Here is a 27891-nt window from a genome sequence, read left to right as displayed (position 1 = left end):
CAGCCATCCCTGCAGGCACAGGTGGAAACGGTTTAGAACTCTGCTGACATCCCGACTACCTACATCCATCAAGAAGGCCACTAACAGAAATCACTAAGTTTCAGTTGGGTATTCCTTGATCAGTTAAGTGACTGAAAATGATGAGAAAACCCCCACAACAACCATATCTCAGAACAAAAAGGAATTCTTTTTTCCCCCTTATTTCCTCCTGAAACATTCTGTGCTTACACATGCAACTCAGTCAACTCTGAATTATTTCTGTAGTCACTTGAAAGTCCTTAGGGTTAAAAAATGGTCTTCTTTTTGAATAGCCTTCACTGATACTAGGCCTTCTGCACCAGTCCTCCTGAACAACCTGAGGAAGTAAAGATTTTGCTCCGGGGATACACAGAAGATAAATTAGACTTCAAATTCAAATCCTGTATCAGCTGCTCTGTGACCCTGTACCCACCCACTTCTTTCAGATTATCTATTTCTGGCTGCCAGCACGTGAGGCTGACGTGTGAATTTAAAGCTGGAGTGGGTGCAACGTTTGTAGAAGAGACTTAGTGGTAAAGCATATCACTTCCTGAAGTTTTTAATGAACCGTTACATCACAAGACAGAAATAGCACAGGCTTTTCAGCCTTAGCAATCAACCTATGGATCTACACAGCTCATAAACAAGGGGTTCTGCTTCTTGATCCACTTCGTACTCGGTCTCTCCTGATCAGGCAATATATTGGCATCTCTAATGGTGAGAACCTGACTTGATGTACGAAACTGCTCCGAGGCAGGGATTCAGGCAGCATTCTTACAGCTACCATTAAGACAAACCACCCAACTGGACAGAGCTTTGACTAAGAATTCATAAGAGAAAAACTCCAAAACAAATTATCAAGAGCTGTGAACTGTCCAGTTCTATTGGGTATCTGCTGAAAATACCAAGCAATAAAAAAAACTTGTCACTTTGAGTAGTCTAGCTAAAATATTTTATATAATATGAGGAAGCATTTACTGTAATGTATCAATATATCTTCAGGAGGGGAAAAAAAGTATTATTCTTTATGTGCCAATCACTTTGAGGTCTGGCTCCCACAGGAAGACTAAACAAATATCCTGATAAACTACTGTGGCATCATTCTAAGTAGATCATGGATGGATGTGCCTCTTTCAGTAACTTTAACAGTGTCAGCAAAAAGATCCCGATGTCATTCAGGATACAGAAAAAAATTGGCAGAACTGTGAGGGCTGAAGGCTTCTGCTGTGAGAACCTAAATAAAAAGTAGCACTTGGCAGAAAGGAGGCACTTTACCATCCACTTAGGTTAACATCAATGCTAAATATGAACCAGCGATTCATTTACATGACTGCTGAGAAGCGAATGCAGGAGGAAAGAAACATATCTTCTTGTGTATCTCCAAGTAAAAATACTTCTACAGTATTTCTGATTTCACACCACAGAAAACAAGATTTCTTCTGTAAATCAAAGTAGCAGACAGAAACTGGCCTAACGCCACAGCCAGCAAACCCCTCTGCTGGACGATGGCTCTTTAGAACACATAGCTTGTCAATAGTCTGAGTTGTAAGCAAACTTTTGGGCTTCTAACCACTACAAAATCAGTCCAATGCTTTCCATACTGTAGGAAATGACACATGAGGCTGTAGGAGAAAACTTTTTTTTTTTTTCTTAAGACTGTATCCAACTGTGCAGTGAATTTTGAAAAGACACAGTGGTGTTACAGGAATATTGAACTGTAAATAAACTTTTATTTTTGCATGCTTTTGAGTAGAACCAGAACTCCATAATGATTTTTCTGCAGAGAATGTTTGCATCCATTTGGATTTTTCTTCTGATTTAAGAGCTTAATACACTGTGAAATGTCAATAATCATGAGAGAAGAGGCAAGCTTTACATTTCCCCTGAAAGATGGGAGCCTTCTGGGTCATATTTTATGAAGACTACACTGGGAGACTGATTCTGCTCTACATTAAGAGAACAGTGGTTGACTTACAACACCGATTCAGTGTTGCACCTGCTCGCCTTGGATTTTTATCGAGTTTTCTTTCCAAGCGATGACTGGGCCAAACGCATCTTTATGTGCACGGTTCACACCTCATCTGGCTTGGCTAAGGTTTTGTCAAGCAAAATGAAGCACTGAACATCCAAAGTGTTTATTTTCTGAATCTGCTTATTTCTTCTATATCGATTATTTTCCCCTACGCTTCTTCTTTTCGTCTGATCGCTCTTATTTAATTCTTATATTTTCTTTTGAAAGCCATATAGTAGTGAACAAGCTGTTGATCAACTATTAATAAACTCAGAAAGGCCCTCTTTTCCCAAAACAGCTGTCATTTCACTCAGTTACAAGCTGCTTGAGCAGGACACCTTTAGTCTATGATCAGCAAGCAGGAATTCAGATCAAAACTGCTAGCCTTTCCGCGCTGATGCAATGAAATTGCGGGCTCACATGTTAGGTGCACAGATGCAGCTCACATATTGCTGATACACAACACCACTCAGATGGCAAAAAGAGCAAGCAGGTACTGATAGTGCACCAGTGTTTAGTCCAGGGATTGGGGTAACAACTTGGACACCTAGGTTCCCGTGCAATGCCAAAATTCTCAAATATTCCCACTCTGCACACAGTTCATCTGATAATACTGTCATTTCTTAATATCTGCAACACTGTCCTCGTCTGGGAGAAAGACCAGACATGACCCCTCATTAGAAGTCCCTACATCACTATTGAGTTTTCCAGTATAGTCTCTCAGAAATGAAATCTACTCTGAACTGCCTGTGATATTATAGCTAACGTTTTCCTTCAGCATTGAAACTGATGATGACAAGAGGACACACGTTGGCTAAGTCTTGAATTGCTATATATGTAGAATTACCGGTCAAATATTTCAGGGAAGGAAGACCCTGCACCCTCAATTACAAGAGCAGAGAGAATCTGTCTCTATTGAGAGCAAAAATAATGAATCTATATAATGAAGACAATTAGTTCACTCTGTTGTTACCATTATTTCAATGGTGTCTCATATTAATGGGATGTTAGCTACAGTATTAATGTGACTCAGCTCAGTAAGCTAAATGAAGCCCAGAAGATTTTTGTATTTAATATAAAGACAGTTCTCAACTGAAATAACATAAATTTTATATAATCTTTTCTATATACACCTCAGGAAGCACTTAGTAATTTTCTATGGTATTTTTAATATTTAATGTACATAGCCTAGTGTTACTTTCAAACTTCCCAGCAAGACCTCCAACCTGATGGATCAATACGGGTTAAAAACAATGACGCCCTCTACTGACCTGCACTGCTCCAAAGTAATTTAAGCCATAAATCTTACATAGCTGCTTTGCAAAATGACCATCACTGCTGGATATTTAAGGTCTTGGTCCTATATCTGATCTACATGGAAAAACCTTGTGGCCATTCCGAGTCCTTCAAAATCATCAGGGATCTCTATGGATCCAAAGGTCCATCTGCATGGAAATGATTAATGGACCAGTTTTCAACCTGTGGCCGGTCCATTGACTTCTTTTAAGAGGTCTATAAAAGGTAAGGAAAGCAACGTCTGTCATCAACAGACTTGCATGCATTACACAGAAGTCTGTGTATGATGGAAAAAACTGCTAAGTACCCCTATCAGAAAAGAGGACAGAAGAGCTGCCTTGATATATAAAGCCAATTGACAATAAACAACATTCAATTGCTTCACTTACCTTTAAAATCAAACTGGTAGATGTTTTTCAAAGATTCATGAAGAAAGTAAAAACTTCCTAAAGCCTGTAAAAACAACAATAAACCAAGAAATTATAAAAACATCTACTTTGGCTAAAAAACCCCAAAATAGTACCATGCTTTCCAAATAGGAAAACAAAATAAAATAAACCAGAAGAAATTAAATGCTAATATATAAAATTACTAATGTTTATATTTTCCAAGGTCTATAAAAATAGCATTTTCTTTTGCTGCATCTCTGAAGTTTCCTAAGACATTATAAAGAAGATCCTTAACAGCTGACTAAACATGGTAAGGGCACAATTATCCAGTGTACTTTTAGAAATACCAAACGGATGGACACAGTGAGTAATACAGACCAGTACCTTTCTGAACACCAAACACATCCCCACATTTCTTTTATAAAGAAGCCTGACAATCTGTGCTTCCTTTTCAGAGCAAAACAAATGCTTTTGGAGGCTGAGCAGTACAGAAACAAGAGAAGGGATGTGAGATTCAATAGCTTTTGAGAGCCCGGCACAGGTTTTCCATCTTCCTACTGAGTTGTGCAGAGTGAATAACTTTGCCAGCTACAGAGCAGGCAGAACACTTAAAACCTAACAGGAGTGTTGGGAATATTTGCACACGCTTGTGCAGCTTTCCCTGTTTGACAATAATTATAATGACTGAACAGAACGATATGTCCATCTCTGCCAGCTACATTTGGAGAGCAACTGCTGCTCCTGGCTATGGTTGGAAGGCTACAGACGCAAGTAGCTTCTCACAATGCACTGACCCAAAGGGGAAGACTACAAAAATATCTAGCAGAGCTTTAGATGTTTGAATACACGTAAGGTTGCTTGATACTGGCATAACTGATGCGTTTCTAAGCATACACAGAAACAGATTTTATGTCCAAAACTATAGATGAAAAATTTGAATTACCACTGAAACTAAAATCCTGTGTGTTTATAGTTTAGCTGTAGACAGGAGTTTAGATAGGACAGCTCCTTCTACTGATCCAGTCCTGAGCAACTACTCTCTAGTTTTTATGAGAACAGTGACCTAATCCAACTATGGAATTCTGTCAGTCGTAACAACTAGCCCAGACTGAGTAAAGCTTGTAAACAAAGAAGTAGTCTCTATTGCATTCAGAAAAGCCAACAGACTCCCACCCCAGCAAATCAATTTTAAGAGCATACTGAAGTTCACCCATATTCAGCAAAATATTAGTACCTCTTCTTTACAAATACTTAAGTACTTCCCTGGTTTCTGAAGATTTCTGAGCTCTTAAACCTCTGCCCACTATGTAAGAAAGCATCTTTGTTCAGGATATCCGTGCAGCACATCCCTCAGCTGCACAGGCACTTTGGTCCCAAGGTGAATAAGGGCTGAAATACCATCTTCAGACCAACCACGGTGCAGGGCATGCTGTCTAGCTGGCGAGAATAGTACTCAGCCGGCTGTGGATTTTAGGACCTTTTTCTCTGCCACAGAGTTGCTATGACATACGAGGAAACTCACTCCAAGCTTCCCAAGTCTACATAATAATTACATCTCCCTCATTTTCTGGGTACTCACTCTCAGACTTCTGGGATCCAGTTTACAGTGAGTGAACTCAACTCCAGGGGCACTCATGGCACTGTGCTCCAAATACGCACATTGTAGCACAGCAATAACGATGCTTGCTACAATCACAGTGTCTCACACAAGTAAAACAAAGAAATTAAGATCTGAAGTGCAAGAGACACCCTAGCCCAGAGGTGGTTCTCAAACATTGCAGGTAAAACACCCACCATCACACACTAGCGGCAGAGACGGCCAACGCAGAACCTGCAAAGGTTGGCTTCCTTAACAGGGACAATCCTGTTTGCCTTCCTGCCCCAGCCTTTTCTTCCTATCCTCACAGCTGTGAGCCCTGCTCCTTTTCCAGTGACCCTCCCCAGACTGGAAGGCTGCTAACCCGAGATGCTCAGGCTGAGATGGTCCCTTCCTGGCTCCATTTATGTCAGGGAAGCTTTGCCAAGATTTCACCTACACATATTGTGAACTTGCTCCTTGCTTTTCTTCTTCACAGTTGATGAGAGGAAAGCTACATATTAGAAAAGAGTAAAGGAAAATCAAGCAAGCAAAGGAAGAAGTGGAGTAACCAAACTTTATCAAGGTACATAAAAAAAAGTATGAATTTTAAATGAGAACTTAATGAGCCTTAAAATACATCTGCTGCACTCAACAACAGCTGTGGGGGAAAAAAAAGGCAGCCGGGCACTAGATAAATTCTTATTGAGAATTATAAAAGAAGCAGCACATTAAAAAAGAGGATGATTCAGTTTCATTTTGTCTTTTACTCCTATAATGGCAGAGAACCTCCTGGCAGAGCGGCGTTTTGGTTCAGTGACTGCTGCATTATTTATGAGACGTGGCACATCCACAGATTAAACATTTGCTGATTTGTCAAAAACACAAACATGAGGTCCTGCCCATCTCCTTGACATATTAGTCCATCCAACAGAAAACACTGTCACACATTTAATTGATGAGTACACTTCTCTGCGACCCAGTCAGCTCCCTTTAGGTCTTTGGTTTGCTTTTTTATAATGTGGAGGAGGCAAATAAGAAAATGCAGGAGACACTCTTGTAGAGGACTCAAGGTTAACTGTCCTGCAACAAGGACATGCTGCCAGAAAAAAATATATATCCTGATAGAAGAAAAAAACATTGCCACTGGCTATTTAATTTCTAACTCGAGAAATTGTAATTAGCAATAGAAAACACTGCTGTCTCAAGCTAAACTTTCATGACACTCTGGCCTTTGGATTTTTAAAACCAGAAGATCATTCTTAAATATCAATATGGTTGCAGGGAGTATTTTGGTAAAGTATTTTTTGCCTCTTGGAGAGCTAAAACTAGAAAGTCTTACAATCGCATGTAAGCTAGAGGTAAAATTCAGTTGTTACACTTAAAAACTTTAACTAAACTTACTTTCAAAGCCTTCAGTTAAAACAAAGAAAGAAAAATACCTGCTGTCACAACTTTGAACTTTCTGGAAAGGCAGGAAACGGCATGTTAGAAGTGCCTATTTCTTTGAATGCACATAAGCCCCGCTCAGATGTATCGTCATCAAGGATGGGAGAAAGCTAGTTCTACAATTCTCCTTGGTAACACTAAGTTACAGTGAAGCTGATCAAAACCAGAGGTTTGGGATAAAGTTAGAACATGGGGCCTGCTGTGGAACTGTTGCTTCATGCAGACCTGTGAAGTTAGTGACAGTCATTGGGTTTGTAAAAACTACTCAGATGTATAAGTGTCTCAAAATGTGGTTCTGCACCCTAGAGTTTCATCTTACCCACACACATTTTATGATCTTAACATAAATGTATTATGTACACACACAGTTTTTATTCCACTGAAATCAGCACTACTGAGTATGAAGCAAAGTACTTCTGAGTGGAAGGACACTGTAGTTGAGGTCTTACCTTATATAATAATTACATAGCTTATATAATCATTATATAGCCTATATAAGCTATATATCTTTATTCTCAGTGGAATTCTCCTTGCCACACTTGAGATGGAAATGTAAGGCTAACTAAAAAAGAAATATTTGGAAATAATGACCCATCCAAGTCAGACACAAATAATTCTAGAGAGCTGAAAATTTAGACCTAGGTCACAGGATTATGAATTCTGAAGCTTCTCTATGTAATGTATCACTAGGTAAACAAAGAAGAATTAAGATGCTCTAAAAACTCTTTTATTTAGATGCCATAATTCTATTAGAAACAGTACTGCCCCTTGTGGTCAAGCTACAATTTCAACTCTGAGCATCCTGTTTTGCCCATTGCTTGACTTCTAACAGTTTTAATCTCATTTTTAAAAACTGATTTTGAAGAATTATGCAGCAGAAGTTTGGTTTCATAGTCTACATTTGCAGCACCGAGTATCAACTAATTGTGCACAAAGAATCTCTGATAGCGATAAGTAACACTGCACAGTTTCGGGAACCGATACTACTAACATTAAGATAGGTTTTGACTATGCAGTTCTAAACACACCACTGAAAAGAAGGAAAACTACAATGTAATGGAAATTATGGCTACCACTATCTTCCGCATTGTTATAGACTTAATCAGCTTTATGTACATAAATGTTAACTTGTAAAAATGATGGAGTGTGGTTATAATTCACTGCCATAACACAATGAAATGTAATTAAAAAGAAACTTTCTTTCAAGGTCTAATGCCCAGACCCTTTTCTTGAGGAGATTATGCTAATTCAGTTTATTTTTCATAAAATGACAGTTTAACAATAAAATCAAATGATATTAATTCAAAGTCTTTATTGCTTTGTTTTCATATTTACAATTTTAATATTCTTTGGAAAAAGAAGTAGAGGCACATGTGGTAGCAGTAGTAAATACAGTATCTACATAATATAATACAGAAACACATTACAAGCTATAAACCACCCAGAACAGTTCAACTTCTAAAAATTTCAGACACAAAGAAAAATATTATTTGTTCCACTTTAAGCATTGTTCAAATTGATTACTTCTGCTGTTATCATCAATTCTATGGCATCTGTAAGCAGATGCTTTTACTAAAATGCAACCTCAGGAGTCATGTTATGTATTGTATCTTACTTTTTCCTCAGTTTCTGCTACATTTATGTCAGCGACTGCAGAACAGCAAACCAGCAAATCTGCAAAAATTTAAAGCCCTCTTTACAGCAGTCTTTCTAGAGCAAAAGCCTGAAAAATAGTATGTCCTGAAAGTCACCGATGTTAATTTTACCATCCAGTCAAGAGGATGCATGTTCTGCAACAGAGGGCCCCCTATAGACAGTGCCACAGTTTTCTCCTGAATGACGATCTGTTGACTTGCATTTCAAGCATTCATAGCGATCTCATTTCTAATATTAAGGCTCAGGCACAGCAGGCTCTTGCAAGCCACTCTGAACCCGAATAGTAGTGGCACCTCACTAGGAAAAATTATTATTCATACCCTAAATAAAGTAGCAGAAAGTATCAAAGTGAAAAGTCAGATCGGACAGTCGTGATCAACAGTAATTTTTAGCTTGGCCAAGTAGCTTAGAAATACACAAGAATGTTAAAACTGATTGCCAACTATTCCTCCGTCTCCATTGTAGATTATAACTAAACAGCCTTGCTTTAATGCTCTAAAAACCAAATAGACTTGCATGGAAAATCCTACAGGTCGACTAGGGAAAATTTCCTTTGTGAACTCCTAGAAACTCTTTCAATATCAGAACCACTGATTGCAGAGTACACAGTCAAACACATCCTAGCTTCTGAAAGCTTTTGTGAGAATGGCCCTTACGGAAACGCTCAGGAACTCAGTGAAAAGGCCAGGCGATTATCTCACAGCAATCCTGTTATTAACAAAACGCCTTTTTTTCAGGGCTGACAGGAGTACCCAACTGTTCTCACAATGTGCACGTACGGAATTGCACTCCAGCTTCAGAAACAGAAAACAAAATTTAACTTAAGTAAGCACAGATTAATTAGAAGATCTTTGCATCCCCCTCCCAAAATGTATTACGGAGAAAAAAACTAAGTAACATCTCCCTTTTAGCAGATTGAAGTTAAATGATAACTGCTTTTGATTAGGTTTCAGAATGATACTCAGTACAATATTGGAAATTGCATTATTGCATGTCAAAATACTCATCTGGAAAAACAGGTACTGATGGGAAGACAAACAAATTGGTTCTGATGGATTATACACCTGGCATTATTAAAAACACCATTTCTTGGAGGATACAGGAGTCTTGCCACAAAAGCCTGAAGATTTAAGCAGCTACATTGTTTTTTAACAGCCAATTGGCATAATTTATTTTTAAACTACGTCATACCAACTGTGGAAATTTAATGCATAAAGGAAACACCTGAAAAAAAGTTTAATTACTGTACAGAGTAAACATTTACTGCATTACCTCACTAAATGTGATAAAGCTTATATATAAAGATTGCTTTAAATAAATTTAAAATAAATTGCCAATGATGACAGAGAAACTGTAATTCATGTGGTCATAAAATCCATAATTAGCTTTAATGAATATTTAAAGTCAAAGTTCAACCCAACTTTTTCAATGTTTAACCTACTATATCAATATAGTTCAAGGAATTCATTTATCATCGAACATGACAATGTCTGAATATTAATTAGCACGGGTGCTGCTGACAGGAAGCCCTTATCTTGTGCCAGTCCCCCGGCCATGCCGTATGTCAGCAGCGTGTTTGTCACGCCTGGGGTTATTGATTGCCTGCCTGTTTTGCTAACGACAATTAAAAGAATATTTTACATCTTTATAAACCCAAACATCAAGAGCTCCTATTAGTTTCCCATTAGTAAAACGGAGTCTATTAGCTGCCGCGTTTCAGTCAGGGCAAACACTACAAACGAGAGCTCCAGACAGCAATTTTACATAAAGGCACGGATATCGGCAACTGCATGGATACGCCTTATCCGGATGCATTTATGTCGCAGTAGAGTTCAAGAGACCTCAAGCAGAAAACCTGAGGTGGGAAACGGCCAATTCCAACTGTCCCCACAGCCTCTCCAGGGGGATTCCGGCGCTGAGTGCTGGCACTCGAACCACCAAGCGATGTTAAGTGTATGTGGTCGTCAGCTCCACTCGTAGGCTACTGCATCCGGTATGGCTAAATTAACACTAAATGTCTATTACTCATTCGAGGTTAAAAAAACAGGCTGAGTACACAGATCAACTCATTATAAAATGGTCTACCACCTTTTATTTGCAAACAAATTAGGTGTCCAGCAATTTATCATTTCCTCAATTGGACTTATCAGCTAAAGCACACACAATCGAACTGCTATTGAGCTGCCCCCCAGGCAGCCCCCTCCACCCAACGTGTGGACGGCCAGAGCCCGTGCCAGACCATTTCACACAACTATGCGCTATTTCTTCAGCTTCCTATCTCAAACACGGGTATCGGCTTCGTTTCAACAGTACTTGAGTAATTACAACTTTAATAAAGTGTAGAAGTGAGCTGGCTCCAAATATTCAGTGACAAACAAACTCTCCCGGCGTCTTGTAGCTTGGTCTGTACTTAGTGATACTTGCATTAAAGCCAGTGGAATTATTCACTTGAGAAGAGTAAAATCATAGGCAGGATTGGTATTGAAGACCCCCTTGCTCCATAAAATCTAAACTAATGTTACATACACAATATAAAAGTTAAGTCAACGCTGCCGAAGCAGGTAGACTTCTGACAGCAAGCCTGCATGTACAGCTGGTGGGGAAATACAGGATATCTAGCACTAGGTCTTCCTAAATCCTGTAATTATATTAGACTCATACCTGCAAAGATATTTCTGCATTTCAAGATTAATTTCCACATGCAGGTTTTGACTAAACTATTTCTAATTTGCTTGTAATCTATTTATTTTAAGGACCAGCCAGTTTTTCAATCTGACTCTCTCAGCCCTATCATTTCAGCTACGCAGTGAAGTTACTCTTCTCACTGCTTTATGCCAGCTGAATAACCTCATGCTTTCCACGTTTCCAGCATGCAGTGTGATTTCTAAGCATCCTCAACTAATTTAATGCCACAGTCTTTCCTGTTAAGGTGTAGTTGGGCAGCATCAGACATACCTTTAATATCTAGTAGTGCTCTCTCTCACTCTTCTCCTTTTTACTTCTTCAGAATAGTTCTTTTAAGTCTGACACCAAGAACAACTGAACTATCAAGAGGAATAGGCACTATAAAAATACCACTAGAAAATCCAAATAATTTAAAACAAATTCTAGGGTTTTGTTTTTATAGTAGTTGAATTAAATGTAGTTCAGGAGACAACAAAAATGTTTATGCATAGTTTTATAGCTTATACTATCTATTTCTGGACACATTACCAAGATTTAGATATTTTCAAATGGGCTTCTCTGTAGGTTTCTAAAAAGGTTGTGACCTGTCTAAATGACAGGTTGGAGCAACTGCTTTAGAAATTCCAAGATATCTAAATCCCAAGTAATTTTGATGCTTCATCAAGAGACCACAATAAAAAAAAATAACTTGTTTGCAGACCCGGACTTTATAGATACCTCAAAGATGTCTCTCTGCTAACAGCAATGACCAATAGTACATTTTCAGGAAAAAAAAGTCCCAGGAGCTTTTATTTTCCTTTTTGCATGACTAAAAAAATGAGTGATCTTCAGCTAACACGACCCACCTCTACTACTGTCTCTTTATAATTTCTTTACTGCATCAATACAGCAAATGAAAAATCCTATTCAATTTTAAAAGATTCTTTGGGACTAGTTAATTTAAGAAGAAAAGAAAAAAATAACAAACAAAAAATCTGAGCTATGTATAAACATATCTGGTAAGTAAATGAATAATCTATATGTAACCTACCACACCGATAAAGAATATTTAATGCCACTTTTGATACTGACATCTTTCACAAAGGTATTTAACACTTTAATTACAAATCAATTCAATTAAACAAAAAGAAGGGTTTTTTCTTGAAATAAAGATTACTGACAGACCAAGGAGTCAACAAGAGTTAAGGCATGTGGATGTATGCTGAGCAGTTAAAAAAAGGCCACTTATCAATATTCCTGAACTCAAGAGTAGAACCTTCACAAAGTCATTAATCACACTGTTATTTAATATTTCTATTACACAAGCACTCCAGAGGCCCCCAATCAGGATAAGAGGCACACAGCTTGGCTCTGCACCAGTACGGGAAGGAGGTTGTCTGAATACAGGATTCGAAACTGTAATTCAGGGCCATGCTCTGAATTCTGCCCAAGCAACTTTTTAATGGGCCAGACTGCAAGAAGGGCGGGCGAAGAGCCAAACCTCTGCTCAGGGCTCCGCTGGTGGCTTCAAAGCCAGAACAAATTACTCTGCACTGCTCCGAATATGCACCGGCTCTTCACTATGAGAAAGAGGTTGAAATAAAAGCAATTTCTATCTCTAAGCATAGCAGACAGAACAAGCGTAAGCACAGCCTAATAGAGATATGCAGCTAGATGCTTAAATACTTAACAGTTATTTCATGGAGAGCCCAAAGTACTCCCCAGGCAGTCATAAGTTCTTGACAAACAGAGCTCAAAATAGTGTGCAGAGTGCCAGATTTATGCAGTGGATAGTCATAGAATCATAGAATAACCAGGTTGGAAGAGACCCACCGGATCATCGAGTCCAACCATTCCTAACAGTTCACAAACTGAGAGAAACTGAGCTTGAGCCTCAGATTGCACAAGTTAATACCAAAGTGCAGCATATTATTTTCCAGGAAGCAAGCTATAATCTATATTCTGTTTCCCATTTATTTTTGTAATAATTTCAGGAGTGCAACCCACGGCAACAGGGACCAAAGTAGCACTTCACCTCTTCCAGAAATTTATTCCTTATTCCCAGCTACTTCTATCCTCCCGTTACTGCATAAGTGAGTGCACCCCACAAACAACCAAAGGAATGCAGCCGTGGAAAAGGCAGAATCGATCTCAGCACGCAGCACGTGAGATACAACTGTAGTTAGAAAAGCGTGACTGCAGCCAAAGATGCTGCACTGCCCAGAACCACACTTACAATTCCCATCTCCCACATAAAAGGTTTGATCACCCTGAAAAATGCCACCAGGATTAGAGAATAAGATCCTGTCAAACAAGAGGTGACTACGAAAGGCTGATGCTATATCGCAGCGAAACAAAGGAAAGCTGCAAATAAACCACAGCTGAGGAGTAACACCAGGGAATGGAAAGAACTATGTAAGCTGAAGAGCAACACTGGCACAGGACAAAGCAGATCTAGACTAGCTACAGGTATCCAATAACTGTGAGGAGATGGAGAGTGTGGAATATCCTTCCCCTTATCTGCGAGGGCAGAAGGAGAACCTCTGAGGGCAAAAATGACGACAGGTTCTGAGGCAGAACTTGACAGATGTGAGCGAGCCCAGCAGGAAACTCAGGGCAACGTCTTTCGGTCTATTTACTCCTATGAATCAGGGGCTCCTTCACTAACAGCCAAACTGTGGCACGTGGCTCTGGTCAGTGAACGAGCCCTGCAGAGGGGAGCTCGGCACAGGGCAGCGGGCGGATAAAGGAGCGCTCTGCCTGAATCCCTGACTGCCTGGACACCTGGTAAGGTGGCTGGTTAGCGCTGTGCGGGCATTGCCAGAGACCCATTCCTCCAGATTGTGTTACGTGATGCAAGATTTGCCTTTGGCAGCTCTACTGGAACTTGGATGCAACTTGGACGGCTTCTGATAAGATGGGAGAGGCTGCCGGGTGTTTAGCATTTTACACTGTTTTTCTTCTACTTAAAAAAACCCCAAGCACTTCATTTTGCAGGAAGCTGGATGAGCTGGAAGATGTACCACATTTACTTGACTGTAAATAGTTTTAATTTTAAAAAGTTTACATCAGTTCAGGACTTCATCGATATATCCTTACATAATACACTCAAGTTGGCAAATTCAATTTGATGAGGAGGCATTAATGCCCATTTCATTTAGTCTTATACAGGACATCTTCAAATAGGAAAGTACCATGTGGTAAAAGGTTGTATTTAGCGTGTCACAGTCGCTGGCGGTTGTTTTGTATCTTAAAGAACCTTTGTAACTGCCTCAAAATAAGAGATGATTGATTTACAAAGTACCAAATTTCAAATTTCATATTCTAGGCCTAAACATCAAATAATTGGACAAAGCTGTCCCCCTGTCTGACCCACCACAATCAAGCCCCTTTCAAGGTTGACTGCCTGCATAAGAAATATGTGCATAATTTCATTTTGTCTCCTGTCCAACATCCAATGTTAGAAGTTAATTAAATTGCTTGTCCATTGTATTCATCCACTTACAAAGTTAATGATATTCTGTTCCTGAATTAAAGAGAATTTTATAAAGCCTGCACTATGGAACCTGGCATGCTGTACACTGAGGAGCTGAACTCTGTCATGGTTCCTGATTGCAGCTCTCCTAATTAGGAAACAAAATGAATGTTTCTGTGTCTGCCAATGCAGAGGACAAGTCATTCCAATAGTGAGGGTAAATGCTTTGTACAATAGCAACTTAATAATATCTCATGTTTGACTATAATAAATTCTGCAGGATTAATAAACCTGTTAAATTTTTAAATTATCATAACAAAGATGAACTGCAGTGTAACAAGACAGCCTTAAAAGAGGGAGACAGGTTTGAGGGAGAGAACAGCTTCTTGCAAGGGCATCAACCTTGAGGACACTGAAATCACCGGATTCTCGTTCTTGCATGAGATGAGGAAGGAAAGCATAACGGTACAGCAACCCACTGGAGCCAGCTGAGAGTTTAGGATTAATAATTTAAACTACACTACTCTTGCGCTTTTGGTCTAGGTACAAAGATCTGGCACTCAGGCAACAGTCTGTCTAAGCAACCATGCAATCAGATGCACAATGTGGTTGCAAATCAAGTACCTGTTAATGGCAAACTTCTACAGTTCAGAGAAGCTGCTCCTGAGAGCGCTGAAGCCATTGTATGAGTCAAAGCTAGACTCAAGTACCAAGCCTACGTGCCACGTGAGACAAAAGAACCATGTAGCTGAGAAAAATCCATCAGAATACTGCCCTGCACAGAGGGGCTGTTTTAAGACACCCTTCTCCATGCTCAGCAAGAAGCATCGAGGTACAAGAGTACCTGGAGATGCAGTCAGCCTTTCCAACTGGTGTTGCCCAGATTGCAAGGACTGCAGCACACACAGACCTGCTGAAGCCACCTTTCTGCAGGCTCCCAGGGCAGCCTAGCACCCGTGGCAGGACCTTCTGGTCGGTTGTGCTCCTGGGAGATCATCTCGTGCTTCAGTCTGGGCTTTGCGGGAAGCAGCTTGCCGCACCCAGAGCTGCTGCAGACCTGCTCTGTCGGGATCGTGCCGCACAGTTAGGCTCTAGTGGATGTACTCACTCTGCCAGCATCTCTGCAAACACTGCTGTTGCTGTCAAAACCTCACCTGTGGTGTTTCCAGAGTACGGTGTACAAACCCTACACTGTCACGGCTCTTTTTCAATGTAATTGCATTGGAAACTCAAGCATGGGATGGCAAAACAGCAGCCATTTGACACAAACGAGAGAAACCCAGAGCCTCTGGAACACAGAGGGTGAGAGCAATGAGACCTTGATGATCCGATGGGTCTCTTCCAACCTGGTTATTCTATGATTCTAGGGGAACGCACTTGTCATGCTCTTCTTAACACTCTCCCAAAACCTTTATTGTCAGGCTTCACTGTAACACGCAGAAAAGGTCTGAAATCTCTAAAACCCCCACAAAAACCTAAGGTTTTCAGTGCTTTTTTATATATCACCACAGTTAGGCACTGAACAACAAATGCAGTAAGAATTGCCCATATTTGAAAAACAGAATCTCTACTGGCTTGTACCAACTTAATACAATGTATTTTATCTTAAAAAATAGAAGAAAAATACCTTCCAGCTTTTCTTTGTCTTTTATCCAATGCTGTTGAGACAGAAAATTGGTATTAAAAATCACTGGTATTAAAACAATCAATTTTTTTTATCAATTGGTATCAAAACTTCACTGACACTCTGAGCAGATAAAACTGAGTCAGTGCAATGTCTCTTCAGTGCTTTTCTCCTCACAGCGAGAGACAAAAAAGCATATTGTAAGTGTTTAAATGATTATTGCTAACAAGGGGCCAAACCCAGTATTTCCTAAGAGGCTTCACACTTCATTGAAATGAAGAGCAATGTGATTTATGTGATTAGATATTACAAGCCCTTGCACCCGTTGCCCCACTTGCTGCACTGATTCCATAAAGGTATAATGATATAAAACAAAGCAGCAATAATATAATGATTCAAGGTTACTCTATTAAGTTCATTCAAAATATTGAAATTTGAGTTAGGAAGAATCCTAACCAAAATAAGAGCATAAATGAAAACACATCCAGCATATTTTGCTTTAGGGAACATAAGGAAATGCTGAAAGGAAAATAATTTTCCTGGAACTACATACAATAATTATCATGTAAAATAACAGAATGCCTGCTGTCATTTTGCATTTCTTCGTGTACATTAAGGAGCAACACTTTGTGATAATTCATTTTAAAGTATACTCGGCCCTATTTCCAAAATAAAGCTACCTTTAACAATCCAAAAGATGTATTCTGACTAATGTAACTTTTGTGAACTTAAACTCATTAAATAGTATTGCCAAATCAATGTAAAGCTTTTCTTTATGAAATAAACCAAATTATACCCTCCTAACTGAAATACTCAGTCAAGTCACTCGATAATTAAATCATGTAGAAAACCTGCCTTGTTATTAAAATCTCTTCAGAATGTCCATGTAAGTTGGAGTATGCACACAGATAATACATATCATTTATATTTCTGCCTTTCAGAACTTTTCAATATCAATTAGAATTCTGTAATTTTTATTGGGAATCACATTACATGCATGATAGATATAAGTTAATTAAAGGACAATCAATTCTAAGAGATGGCCAACAATGAACCTAACCAGTTTACAAATTACCTACTGTCATTCAACTGGAGCATGTGGTGTCTGTGGATAATTACAGAAAAGCTTTAATTGATTTTTAAAATTTCAATAATACAGTACAGTTTGTACATTTATAAGTACTCTGGCTGTACTCAAATTTTTAGAATTAAAGTAACTGTTGGGACCAAGAATGGAAAGTCCTGGCACAGTGTGGATCTTAGGTTTGAAGTTCAATGAAATGCACCCCAAAACAGCCATATCTACATCTCAAATTGTACCAATACCTGTTTTATGTGGTATAATGTATTTTTAAAGAAACGTGTTTCTGACTAATTATGATTTAAAAAATATTTAGCACATTTATTTGAAGTTTGTTACAGACTTGTAGGTTCTGATGACAGACAAGAAAATTTTTTCCTTTAAATTCTGGCAAGCTTTGGAGCAAACAAAATTACTCCAGAAATAACAGAAACTGTCACCCTCTGATTCACTGGTAACACAGACAGCAAACACCAGAACTTGTTAAAGCTCTTTTGTCTCAACATCCTAAAAAAACGGAATAAACAGAGATTTACTACAGCCTATTTCTACAGTTCCCTCTGTGTTTTAGAGTTGGGACATCTGACAAGCCTCAGGGAACTGGCAATGAGAAGCAAAGACCACGCAAAGGCTTGGTCTCCAGCAAAGGCATCTTGATGTGGAAACCCCAAAGACATTATTTACGCTAATAAAAGCAATTCTAGCAAATCTACTCATCTAGGCAAGATGCTTGCTGAGGTCTCCCCTCAGCCTCCTCTTCTCCAGGCTAAACACCCCCAGCTCTCTCAGCCGTTCCTCATAAGGCCTGTTCTCCAGCCCCTTCACCAGCTTTGTTGCTCTTCTCTGGACTCGCTCCAGAGTCTCAACATCCTTCTTGTGGTGAGGGGCCCAGAACTGAACACAGGATTCAAGGAGCAGAGGGTATTTCTATTAAAGCTTTACCTTTCACAGACTCAGACGAACCTTCAAATATTGAACTGCCATAAAGGAATTGATCGTGGCGTGCTAGAAACAATAAAATTCTGCTCAAAGTCTTACCATCTTAATTTGTGGAGGTTTTTCCTTACAAAGGCAGCATTCGAATACCCATGCCTGACTATAAAAAAAAAAAATCAGGAAAACAAAACCCAAACATCTCCATAAAGCATATGAAAAGTGAGCTTAAGATTACTTCAGTTAATAGCCTGACACCCCTGCCTTGCTCGCAGGGTTAATGAGGGTTAATAGTTTTAATCTGAAATGGGAGATTTAGATTAGATTTTAGGAGAGACTTAGATAGTTTTACTGTGAGGGTGCTGGGGCAATGCAACTGGTTGCCCAGAGAAGTCATGGATGCCCTATACCTGGAGGTGTTCAAGGTCAGGTTGCACGAGGCTTTGAGCAACCTGATCCAGTGGAAGGTGTCCCTGCCCCATGTCAAGGGGTTTGGAACTGGTCATCTTTAAGGTCTATTTCAACCCAAGCCATTCTATGATTCTATGATATTACCACTATTTTCTAGCTTTGAGCTACTAAACGACAGAGAAAATATATTTAAGCATTTCAAGAACAGCACAGCATTGCAGAAACAAAGCTCACGGTTCTGTAACATGTTTTTTGATCATACGAAATTTGATAAAAGGTATGAGATAAAAGCAGTGGTTTTGAATGAAACGGCAGCTGGAGATGCCACGGCACTGAGTACAGTTCCATGGGGTAGGAGATGGCTTTGACAACAATTCAAAAGACCAAGGCATCTCCTCAGCTTATCCAGAGTTACAGTCAGGCCCAAGAACAACTCTTTGCTGCTGCAATATCATAAAGGGAATTTGCACATGTGACTTCGAAAACCAATAAATAGAAACCACTTTCTGGAATGTACTTTCTTAAAGCAAAATGGCAACAGATGAATTAAAGAGCCTAAAAAAAACTGAATTAAAACCAGCTTTTTCAAAGAAGTGAAAAATATCAGGCAGTTGTACTGCTAGTCCACCTACAGGTAAGGTCTCTCTTCCCACAGGCTTGTACTTGAATTACAAAGAAGCCAGCACTTGAAAAGAATGTTTTAGTAATAGCAAAAGTGAGAAAGACAATCTCTATACGGATAGAAGTAATAACTTGAATTTTATTTTAAAACTGAGAAGACAAAAATAGTCTGTATAAATCAAATGAGTTGTCTCTTCATGTCACTTTTATGATGGACATTAATCTTAGTTTCTAGACAGAACTGCTGTCTGATGTAACCACGCTTATTGACTTAATGGGAAGAAATTTATATTAGTCTAGGAAGCTGTGATGAATGCAGTCTTAAAGTTCAATGACTCAAACACTTTAGCAACCTCAAACATTGACCCAGGTAGACAGAAACTTAAATCTTAACCCTGAACATAACTTTATGCTTCATTCACATTTTGTTGCTAAGAAATTTTGAATGTTTATGTATTTTTACATCTATTTATGCATGCATATTTATACATATATAAACTCTCTACGTAGGATACGCAGCTTCATGTAAGATGCCTGTGGGGAGAGATCCGAAGTACATGCCTTTTATTGAAAGGCATGCTCCCTCCCAGAACTAAGGAGCGGAAAAGTCGCCAAGAGATTCCAAAGCAAATCTGATGCTTTCTTCTCAGCAATTAAAAATTAAATAACAATACGCTGAAATTTGAGTTCTTTGCACAGAAGTAGGTGCTAGCGCAGGCACCAGGCTATTGCTCTGCATCCCCTCACTGAGGATGGGTTGCCGAGCGCGCTGCTCAGACAGTACTTTGACACTTAAAATTGATGCTCTCACTCGCCTGGAAGAGTTTCCTGGCAAATCCCTTGTTCCTACCCCAGCTGGAGATGTTGGCCTGAGGCTGTACAACGACGATCCTACTTGAGCCTGAAAGTTGCCCGCGTAACTTAAAAATGCGCCATCAGGGTCAGTGGAACTGAATTAATTGTTTCACACTTGAATTGGGACACGACTAGTACAGACAAGTATATTGATGAACCAACAGAGTCTTGGTGAAACCACTTTCCGACATATGGCAGTAGCGTGTACAGAGAGGTGGATAAAAAGAAAAATAAAAAATCAAACTCAGACTATATCCAGAGGCTATCAGAGAGGGGATATTCAGAAGGCCTGCAGTTAGCACCCATCAGTTCACTGCAATTAAAGTTGGGAAGATCCCAGTAGCAAGTGCAGCGAGTCCTAAGACGGCATACTGTGAGGTGTGCAGAACAGGGCAGTTTTGGCCAAGACAACTCCTATGAAACAGATAAAACGGCCTCTGCTTTTAACAAAACTCTTTCCATCAGTGTTTCCCACCTTCCATTACATTCCCTCCTTTATTCTGCTTTCACATTCCTTAAGTTCCTCTTGCCTTAGCTCATTTCACTGATGGAATTTCCCTTCTGTTGGAAAATGATCCCCCTGTATTCAGGTCCACACAGTATGAAGACTCTGAGACAGGATTTGTCCTCTCTCTCCTTCCTACCAACCCCTAGTTATTTTTGCAGAAACTGGTGTTAGCTACGTCTTCCATTTACAATCCGAGATAAGGCTGTGCACACACGGAAAGAGTCACCTGGTACTCTTACTGCGTCCTTCCCAGTTGGGAGTAATGGTCCCCACTTCATTAGGAACTGAGCACACTAGAAATAATTTACATTAGGGTTTTAGACAATTAAATTACGTTTAATTATACCCGGGACAAATCTGTATAGAAATAACACTTCCCTTAGTGCTAGTTGTCATTTGAGATCCAACCAACTGTAGATTCCCCTTCTGCAGATCTGCCATTCTGCAACAATTATTTTTTTTTAAAATATATTCTACCATCCCTCAGTCACTGGGATTTCCTTTTACAGGATACTAAGGGCTACAATAAATCATTCCTGAACAGAAGCCCATATACTTTCCTAAGCTCACAGAACAGCTTAACTGGAAATCTCTGACTCATTAGTTTGGGAACACTGGTTTTGGTGCCAGTTTCACCTCACGTTGCTCTGCACAAAGCTGAAGTGGAGTAGTGGCAGGGGGCAAACTGGGCATTGCCAGTCCAGGGGCATGGAAAGCCTTCTCCAAAAGTCACAGCTCAGTGAGTTTGAGTTGGGGCTCACACAGCACAGAATAGTTCCACAGAATCATAGAATAGTTTGGGTGGGAAGGGGCCTTAAAGATCATCTAGTTTCAACCCGCTTGCCATGGGCAGGGACACCTCTCACTAGATCAGGCTGCCCAAGGCCCCATCCAGCCTGGCCTTGAACACCTCCAGCTTCCCTGGGCAACCTGTGCCAGTGCCTCATCCCTCTCAGCGTGAAGAAATTCCTCCTTATGTTTGGTCTAAATCTGCCCCTCTCCAGTTTATACCCATTGCCCCTCGTCCTATCACTACAAGCCTTTGTGAACAGTCCCTTCCCAGCTTTCTTGTAGCCCCTTCAAGTACTGGAAGGTCACTATAAGATCTCCTCGGAGCCTTCTCTTCTCCAGGATGAACAACCCCAACTCTCTCAGCCTGTCCTCATATGGGAGGTGCTCCGGCCCTCAATCATCTTTGTCACCCTCCTCTGGACCCGTTCCATCTCCATCTTATGTTGAGGATTCCAGAAGTGGATATAATACTCCAGATGAGGTCTCATAAGAGAGGAAAAGAGGGGCAGAACCCTCTCCTTCACCCTGCCGGCCACGCTGCTTTTGATGCAGCCCAGGACTCGGTTAGTTTCTGGGCTGTGAGCGCACATTGCTGGCTCATATCGAGCTTCTCATCAACCAGCACCCCCAAGGCCTTCTCTGCACGGCAGCTCTCAATCACATCATCCCCCATCGTGTATTAAACAGGGGATTGCCCCGACCCAGGTGTAGGACCTTGCACTTGGGTTTGTTGAACCTCATAAGGTTCTCACAGCCGCACTTCTCCAGCTTGTCCAGGTCCCTCTGGATGACACCTCGTTCTTCCAGTGTGACAACGGCACCACTCACCCTGGTGTCATCTGCAGACTTATGTTGAGGATTCCAGAACCAGACACAATACTCTAGATGGGGTCTCACAAGAAAGGAACAGAGGGGCAGAATCCCCTTCCTCACCCTGCTGGCTGCACTTCTCTTGATGCAGCCCAGGTCACGGTTGGCCTTCTGAGCTGTAAGCGCACATGGCTGGCTCATGTCGAGCTTCTCATCAATCAGCAAAGGCTCCTTATGACAAGCTACCTGGCTGCAGCTATCCAGAAACTTCTGTGGAGTTACAAACAATGCTAGAAGCCCAGGAAAATATTCACAGAGAAAATAAAGATGGTCCCTAATTTGGAGGGTTTACTTTTGCTGAAGCAGGTAATGAGAAGGATGCTAACAGAGCAATAATAATGCATGCGACTGAGAAGAAGCTAGAAAAAGCCTTCTGCAAGTAAAATAATGTTCATTAACATAAATGTGACTAATTACATAGATTTCATGCTCACCTTCCACACAAGGTAGAAAAGCTCAAAATTCAGTAGACCTTTTCAAGTTGTAACACATTAAAATACTAAATCTTAATAACTGAATGGACAATTTGAGCAGAAGCCAAAGAAAGTCAGAGAAAGCAGAGATTTTGGGTTGCCACAGGAACTGCAACAAAACCACCTGACTTCCATCCTCCACTGTTTAAACTTAAAAGACAGTAGTTAATGAGCTTATAAAACACATACAAACAGCAAAACACCTATTCTACACCATGAGGAGAGATTCAAGAATAGATGTACACTGAAATACATTTAAGACAATAAAATGCACTGAAGATCAATTTACATGGGGCCTTAGTGAAAACTTAGTGTATGGAAGTAAGAAAGTTACAAGTCAAAAGGAACAAGTCTAATCTGATTATTCTGGGGCTGAGGCAACATATTAATCAAGTGGACAAAACAATTCTATTAATGACATTCAAAAGGTACAGTACAATAATCAATCTTTTACTATATTGCAAATGATAAAACAAGCATCCAGAAGGGTTATGCTAATTACATGTTTCAAGTCAAATGAACCCGCTCAATGCTTTGTCTTGTTTAGACAAATAGAGCGTTCCTGCCATTTAATTATATTTCAGATGTCTATATCAGTGTCTGCAGTGATACATTAGCCTACTGAAGGACTGGAGATAGACTGTTACCTTCTTATAACAGAAACACAAAACACACCCAGACAGCAACCTGGGTGCAGCAATTCCTACGGATTGTTGGGCAGAAGTGAGGAACAAAGCCAAGAGGAGAAGAGGAGCTCCTGTCAGGCACCTCGCAAGGCCACCTCCTGAGTACTTCTCTGTAAACATGTGCCAGAGGAGATGAGCAGGCTGTCTCCTTCTTGAAAGCACAAAGGGTCTGCACGGCACAGGCTGGGCAGAGCTGAAACACCTGAGCTGGCTGAGCAGTGTGCAGCCAATGGAAGGTGGGAGCATCTCAGAGGAGAGGATCTGCTCAGGGCAGTGTTGTGCAAATGTCAACACACAGCTTCTTCTGTCTGGGTTGGTTGGGCTACACCTGCACAGAACTCCGCAGCGTCACATACATACTGCATCTGCCCAACCAGAAATACCCTCCTGTAAGGATGCAACACAACCCCTAACACCTACTTGTCCAGAAAGATCAAAATTCCAGCGTTCTGTTGTAAAAAACAGCATGAACTCCTGTCTCCCTCCCCTGCTTGCAGATACTCAGTGTAACTGAGCAAAACAAGGCGCACAGACCTATGAACAGAACCTACAAAGAGCGTCAAGTGGGAAAAGGAGAGAGGGGAACTCCTTTTTCCCACTGGAGAGGGGCAGATTTAGACTAGACATTAGGAAGAATTTCTTCACCATGAGAGTGGTGAGGCACTGGAACAAACTGCCAAGTGAAGTTGTGGCTGCCCCATCCCTGGAGACGTTCAAGGCCAGGTTGGATGGGCTTTGGGTAACCTGATCTAGTGGAAGGTGTCCCTACCCATGGCAGGGGGCTTGGAAGTAGATAATCTTTAAGGTCCAATCCTAACTATTCTATGAACTACAATTCTCCCACAGCCCCAAGGAAAATGAGGATACTCATTAGAGCCCAGGAAAACAAAGAGTAGCCACATCCTCCAAAAGTGTTTGAAATACAGCAAATATCAGCCATAGCATAATTTGGTCTCAGTTAGTAAAAGTTACGTGACCACATAAGGTAACACAAAGCCCATAAAACTGAAGTCACACCATGCTGACACCATACACAATGTAAGTAACTCTGATCCAAAACTTGCAGCTGGAAATATGATCCCACGTGTTTCATTTTTCTCCAAAGGTACCATTTTTATGTTACTCCCAACAGACGGTTCATACTGGAAACACAAAATATCCTGAAAACAACTGGAATAGCTTTTCTGTAAAGGTTGGTGTGTAGATCCATCAGTCCTGTCCCTACTATGTACAAGGACATTTTCATCTAAATAAACACATACTTTGTGAGGCTCCAACATTTTTCTTGGCTGCGTTTCCTGACGCATACATCCTCCCTCTTTAGCCACACACTGTCCTTTCCTTTCATAGAATTATAGAATGGTTTGGGTTGGAAGGGAACTTAAAGCCCATCCAGTTCTACACCCCCCTGCCATGGGCAAGGACACCTCCCACTAGACCAGGCTGCCCAAGGCCCCATCCAACCTGGCCTTGAACACCTCCAGGGATGGGGCAGCCACAGCTTCCCTGGGCGGCCTGGGCCAGGGCCTCACCGCTCTCATAGGGAAGAAATTGCTCCTTATGTTTAGTCTAAACCTGCCCCTCTCCAGTTTATACCCATTCCCCCTCGTCCCATCACTACAAGCCTTTGTGAACAGTCCCTTCCCAGCTTTCTTGTAGCCCCTTCAAGTACTGGAAGGTCACTATAAGATCTCCTCGGAGCCTTCTCTTCTCCAGGATGAACAACCCCAACTCTATCAGCCTATCCTCATATGGGAGGTGCTCCAGCCCTCGTATCATCTTTGTCACCCTCCTCTGGACCCATTCCAACAGCTCCATCTCCTTCTTATGTTGAGGATTCCAGAACTGGATATAATACTCCAGATGAGGTCTCATAAGAGAGGAATAGAGGGGCAGAACCCTCTCCCTCACCCTGCCGGCCACGCTGCTTTGGATGCAGCCCAAGACTCGGTTAGTTTCTGGGCTGCGAGCGCACACTGCTGGCTCATATCGAGCTTCTCATCAACCAGCACCCCCAAGTCCTTCTCTGCAGGGCAGCTCTCAATCACATCATCCCCCATTGTGTATTGAAACAGGGGATTGCCCCGACCCAGGTGTAGGACCTTGCACTTGGGCTTGTTGAAGCTCATGAGGTTCGCACAGCCCCACTTCTCCAGAAGTCTGGATGACACCTCGTTCTTCCGGTGTGACAACAGCACCGCTCACCCTGGTGTCATCTGCAGACTTGCTGAGGGTGCACTCGATCTCACTGTCTATATAATTGATGAAGATATTAAACAGCACTGGGCCCAGTATGGATCCCTGAGGGACACCACTTGTCCTTTGCTTCCATTCAGACAGACTGAATGCTTCGAGCTCCACCACCGCCACAGCTTCCTCCCTTGCAATGTAAACTTCAACACTTGCTGTTTGGATTTAACTTGGGTCTCCCCAAACAGGTGTGCCCACACGTGCCCACAAACCAGTTGAGCTGCACTGGCTCCCTAGGTAACACGCTGCCACAGGGCACAGCGCTAGCACGCAACACACCGAGACGTTCTTCATGGACAGGAGGCATTATCTACACAGTTCCACATTCACTCACTTTGGCATCTGGAAGTAAACAGCCCAGAAGCAGGACTGCAAAATGGAAATAAATACCCTTGTGTAAAAAAGCCCAGGAAATATGGGACAATTTAAAAGAATAAAAACTTCATGGAAAACTGCATTTAGAGCGAAAAGCTACCAGACCTATATTAGCAGCCAAAACCACAAGAAAATAATGGCAACCAAGTGCGTGCCTACGTCTCATTAAAAAAACAACCAAACCCTAAAACCTTCCCACACAAAACCAACCAGAACATCCTTTCTGATAAAAAAAGATAAAAAACCATAATTTTTCCTTAGCTTTCAAAGAAAGCCTTTCTTTTAAAAAAAAACCCCAACCAAACATAAGTCATTGCTATGTACTTCAGAATCTTAAAACCATGCCTTTTTCTGTCTAGCAGTAGCTTACATTCTTATTCAACGCTATTTTAAGAGAAAAAAAATGTAAGTAATAAAGAAAATTCAACTTCCCACATTGCATCACCTTCCTTACTTTTCAGGAACAGTCCCTTTGTTGCATGCAAGAGAAATGACATCCTAAGAACGTCACACTAATAAACCCACAGATGCTATCGACTGCAATGGATTTCCTCATGAATTCACATATTTACCAACAGACTAGAATTTAATACCTGAAATCAACGGGCTGTGATCTGGCCTTATGTTCTCTTAAACAGGAAAATGTCAATTTTCAGAAAGGAGACACTCTATTTTGAATTGCAATGACTGCAAGAATTCCAACTCATCTAGTATCCTGCTTTGTCACACTACCGTGCGTTTTCCCTGATAGTTCCCACTGATAGAACTAAAATATACAGCACAAAGGAAAACTAGCTTATCAGTTCAAGTCGAGGAAAAAATAAAATAGGTAATTGCTGTATATGAAAACACCACATCAGTTTTGTATAATTTAGCATCCACATTTAGTTTTGAGTTTTAAGTAAACTACCAAAATAGCGATACTCATTTCCTAAGCACATTTCAAGCACATTATTAGAAGAATCCAAATCACTGAAATGACAATTTTGGCCTTAATCCTATTCCAAATATCTTTCTGGACTTTTCAAGTGTACTTCATACAAAGAGCGGTGACATATTTAGGGTAGGGGTTTTACAAGTATTAGCCGTCATTTTTGCTATTACACTCTGTGTAATCTCCCATGTAAACTCGTGTCGGCTTGCTTTAAATTAACTTAAATTCAGGTTTACCAAAGAAGAAAATCAGACTCTAACTAAATGAGGTCAAGGACTTTAGAAGACCTCATTTAATCCCACAATACTTGGATCTTTTTATGAAGTCCATTTGATCATCATGAGTCGCGCAAACGGGTGCAAGTATGTATGGCAGATTAAATAACTCTGTTTAATATGAGTCAGAAATAAGAAACAATAACTAATATTTGTAAAAAGTTACACCTGAAATATTTCGCTCCGTCTAATGTTAAATGTACATAGCAGAAAGGTCAGAGCTCCTGAATTTGCTAGATAAATAAATGTTGGTGAGGTGGATGAATCACTGGAGAATTGGTGCATGGCAGCGAATGAATAACCTGCAAATGCTTCCCAAACCCCATTATTTCCCTTTTTCCAGTAGGCCAAAGATTCATGTCCCTGCATGCCGCCAGTTCATTACGGAGAAATATCATTCCTCTTCTGGCACTCTCTGGGCGGCCTCTCAGCCCCACGAGGACCCTTTAATGTTTAATTCCCCATCATCTGCTCCAGTGAACAGCTTAATCTCTGCTTGTATGATCAATACTATATCAGTGTAAATTAAAATGACAATTTTAAAGTAATTAAGCCTGTTAATGCTCGATTCAAATGTCATTATTTGCACAAGGGATTGAGGAGAAATTACATCGTGTCCAGGGTGACAGGAAAATGTTTGAGCCTTCTCAATCCTGTTGCCGCTGTGCC

At 40.6% G+C, this 27891-nt stretch overlaps 1 protein-coding gene across 2 annotated transcripts in view; it reads right to left on the bottom strand.

Moving 5' to 3' along the window:
• The window catches only part of INPP5A (inositol polyphosphate-5-phosphatase A), a 249251-nt gene that overhangs the window by 114452 nt on the left and 106908 nt on the right, over window positions 1-27891 (bottom strand). For both annotated transcript variants that reach the window (XM_069863389.1, XM_069863391.1), the window contains exon 5: window positions 3715-3778. In XM_069863389.1, the coding sequence (XP_069719490.1) occupies window positions 3715-3778 (64 nt within the window). The remainder of the gene's footprint in view (window positions 1-3714; window positions 3779-27891) is intronic.

Source organism: Phaenicophaeus curvirostris, chromosome 9, assembly GCF_032191515.1.
Source record: "Phaenicophaeus curvirostris isolate KB17595 chromosome 9, BPBGC_Pcur_1.0, whole genome shotgun sequence".
Lineage (NCBI taxonomy): Eukaryota > Metazoa > Chordata > Aves > Cuculiformes > Cuculidae > Phaenicophaeus > Phaenicophaeus curvirostris.
Note: the sequence above shows the minus strand (reverse complement) of the source record. Positions and strands in the feature narration are given on the sequence as shown.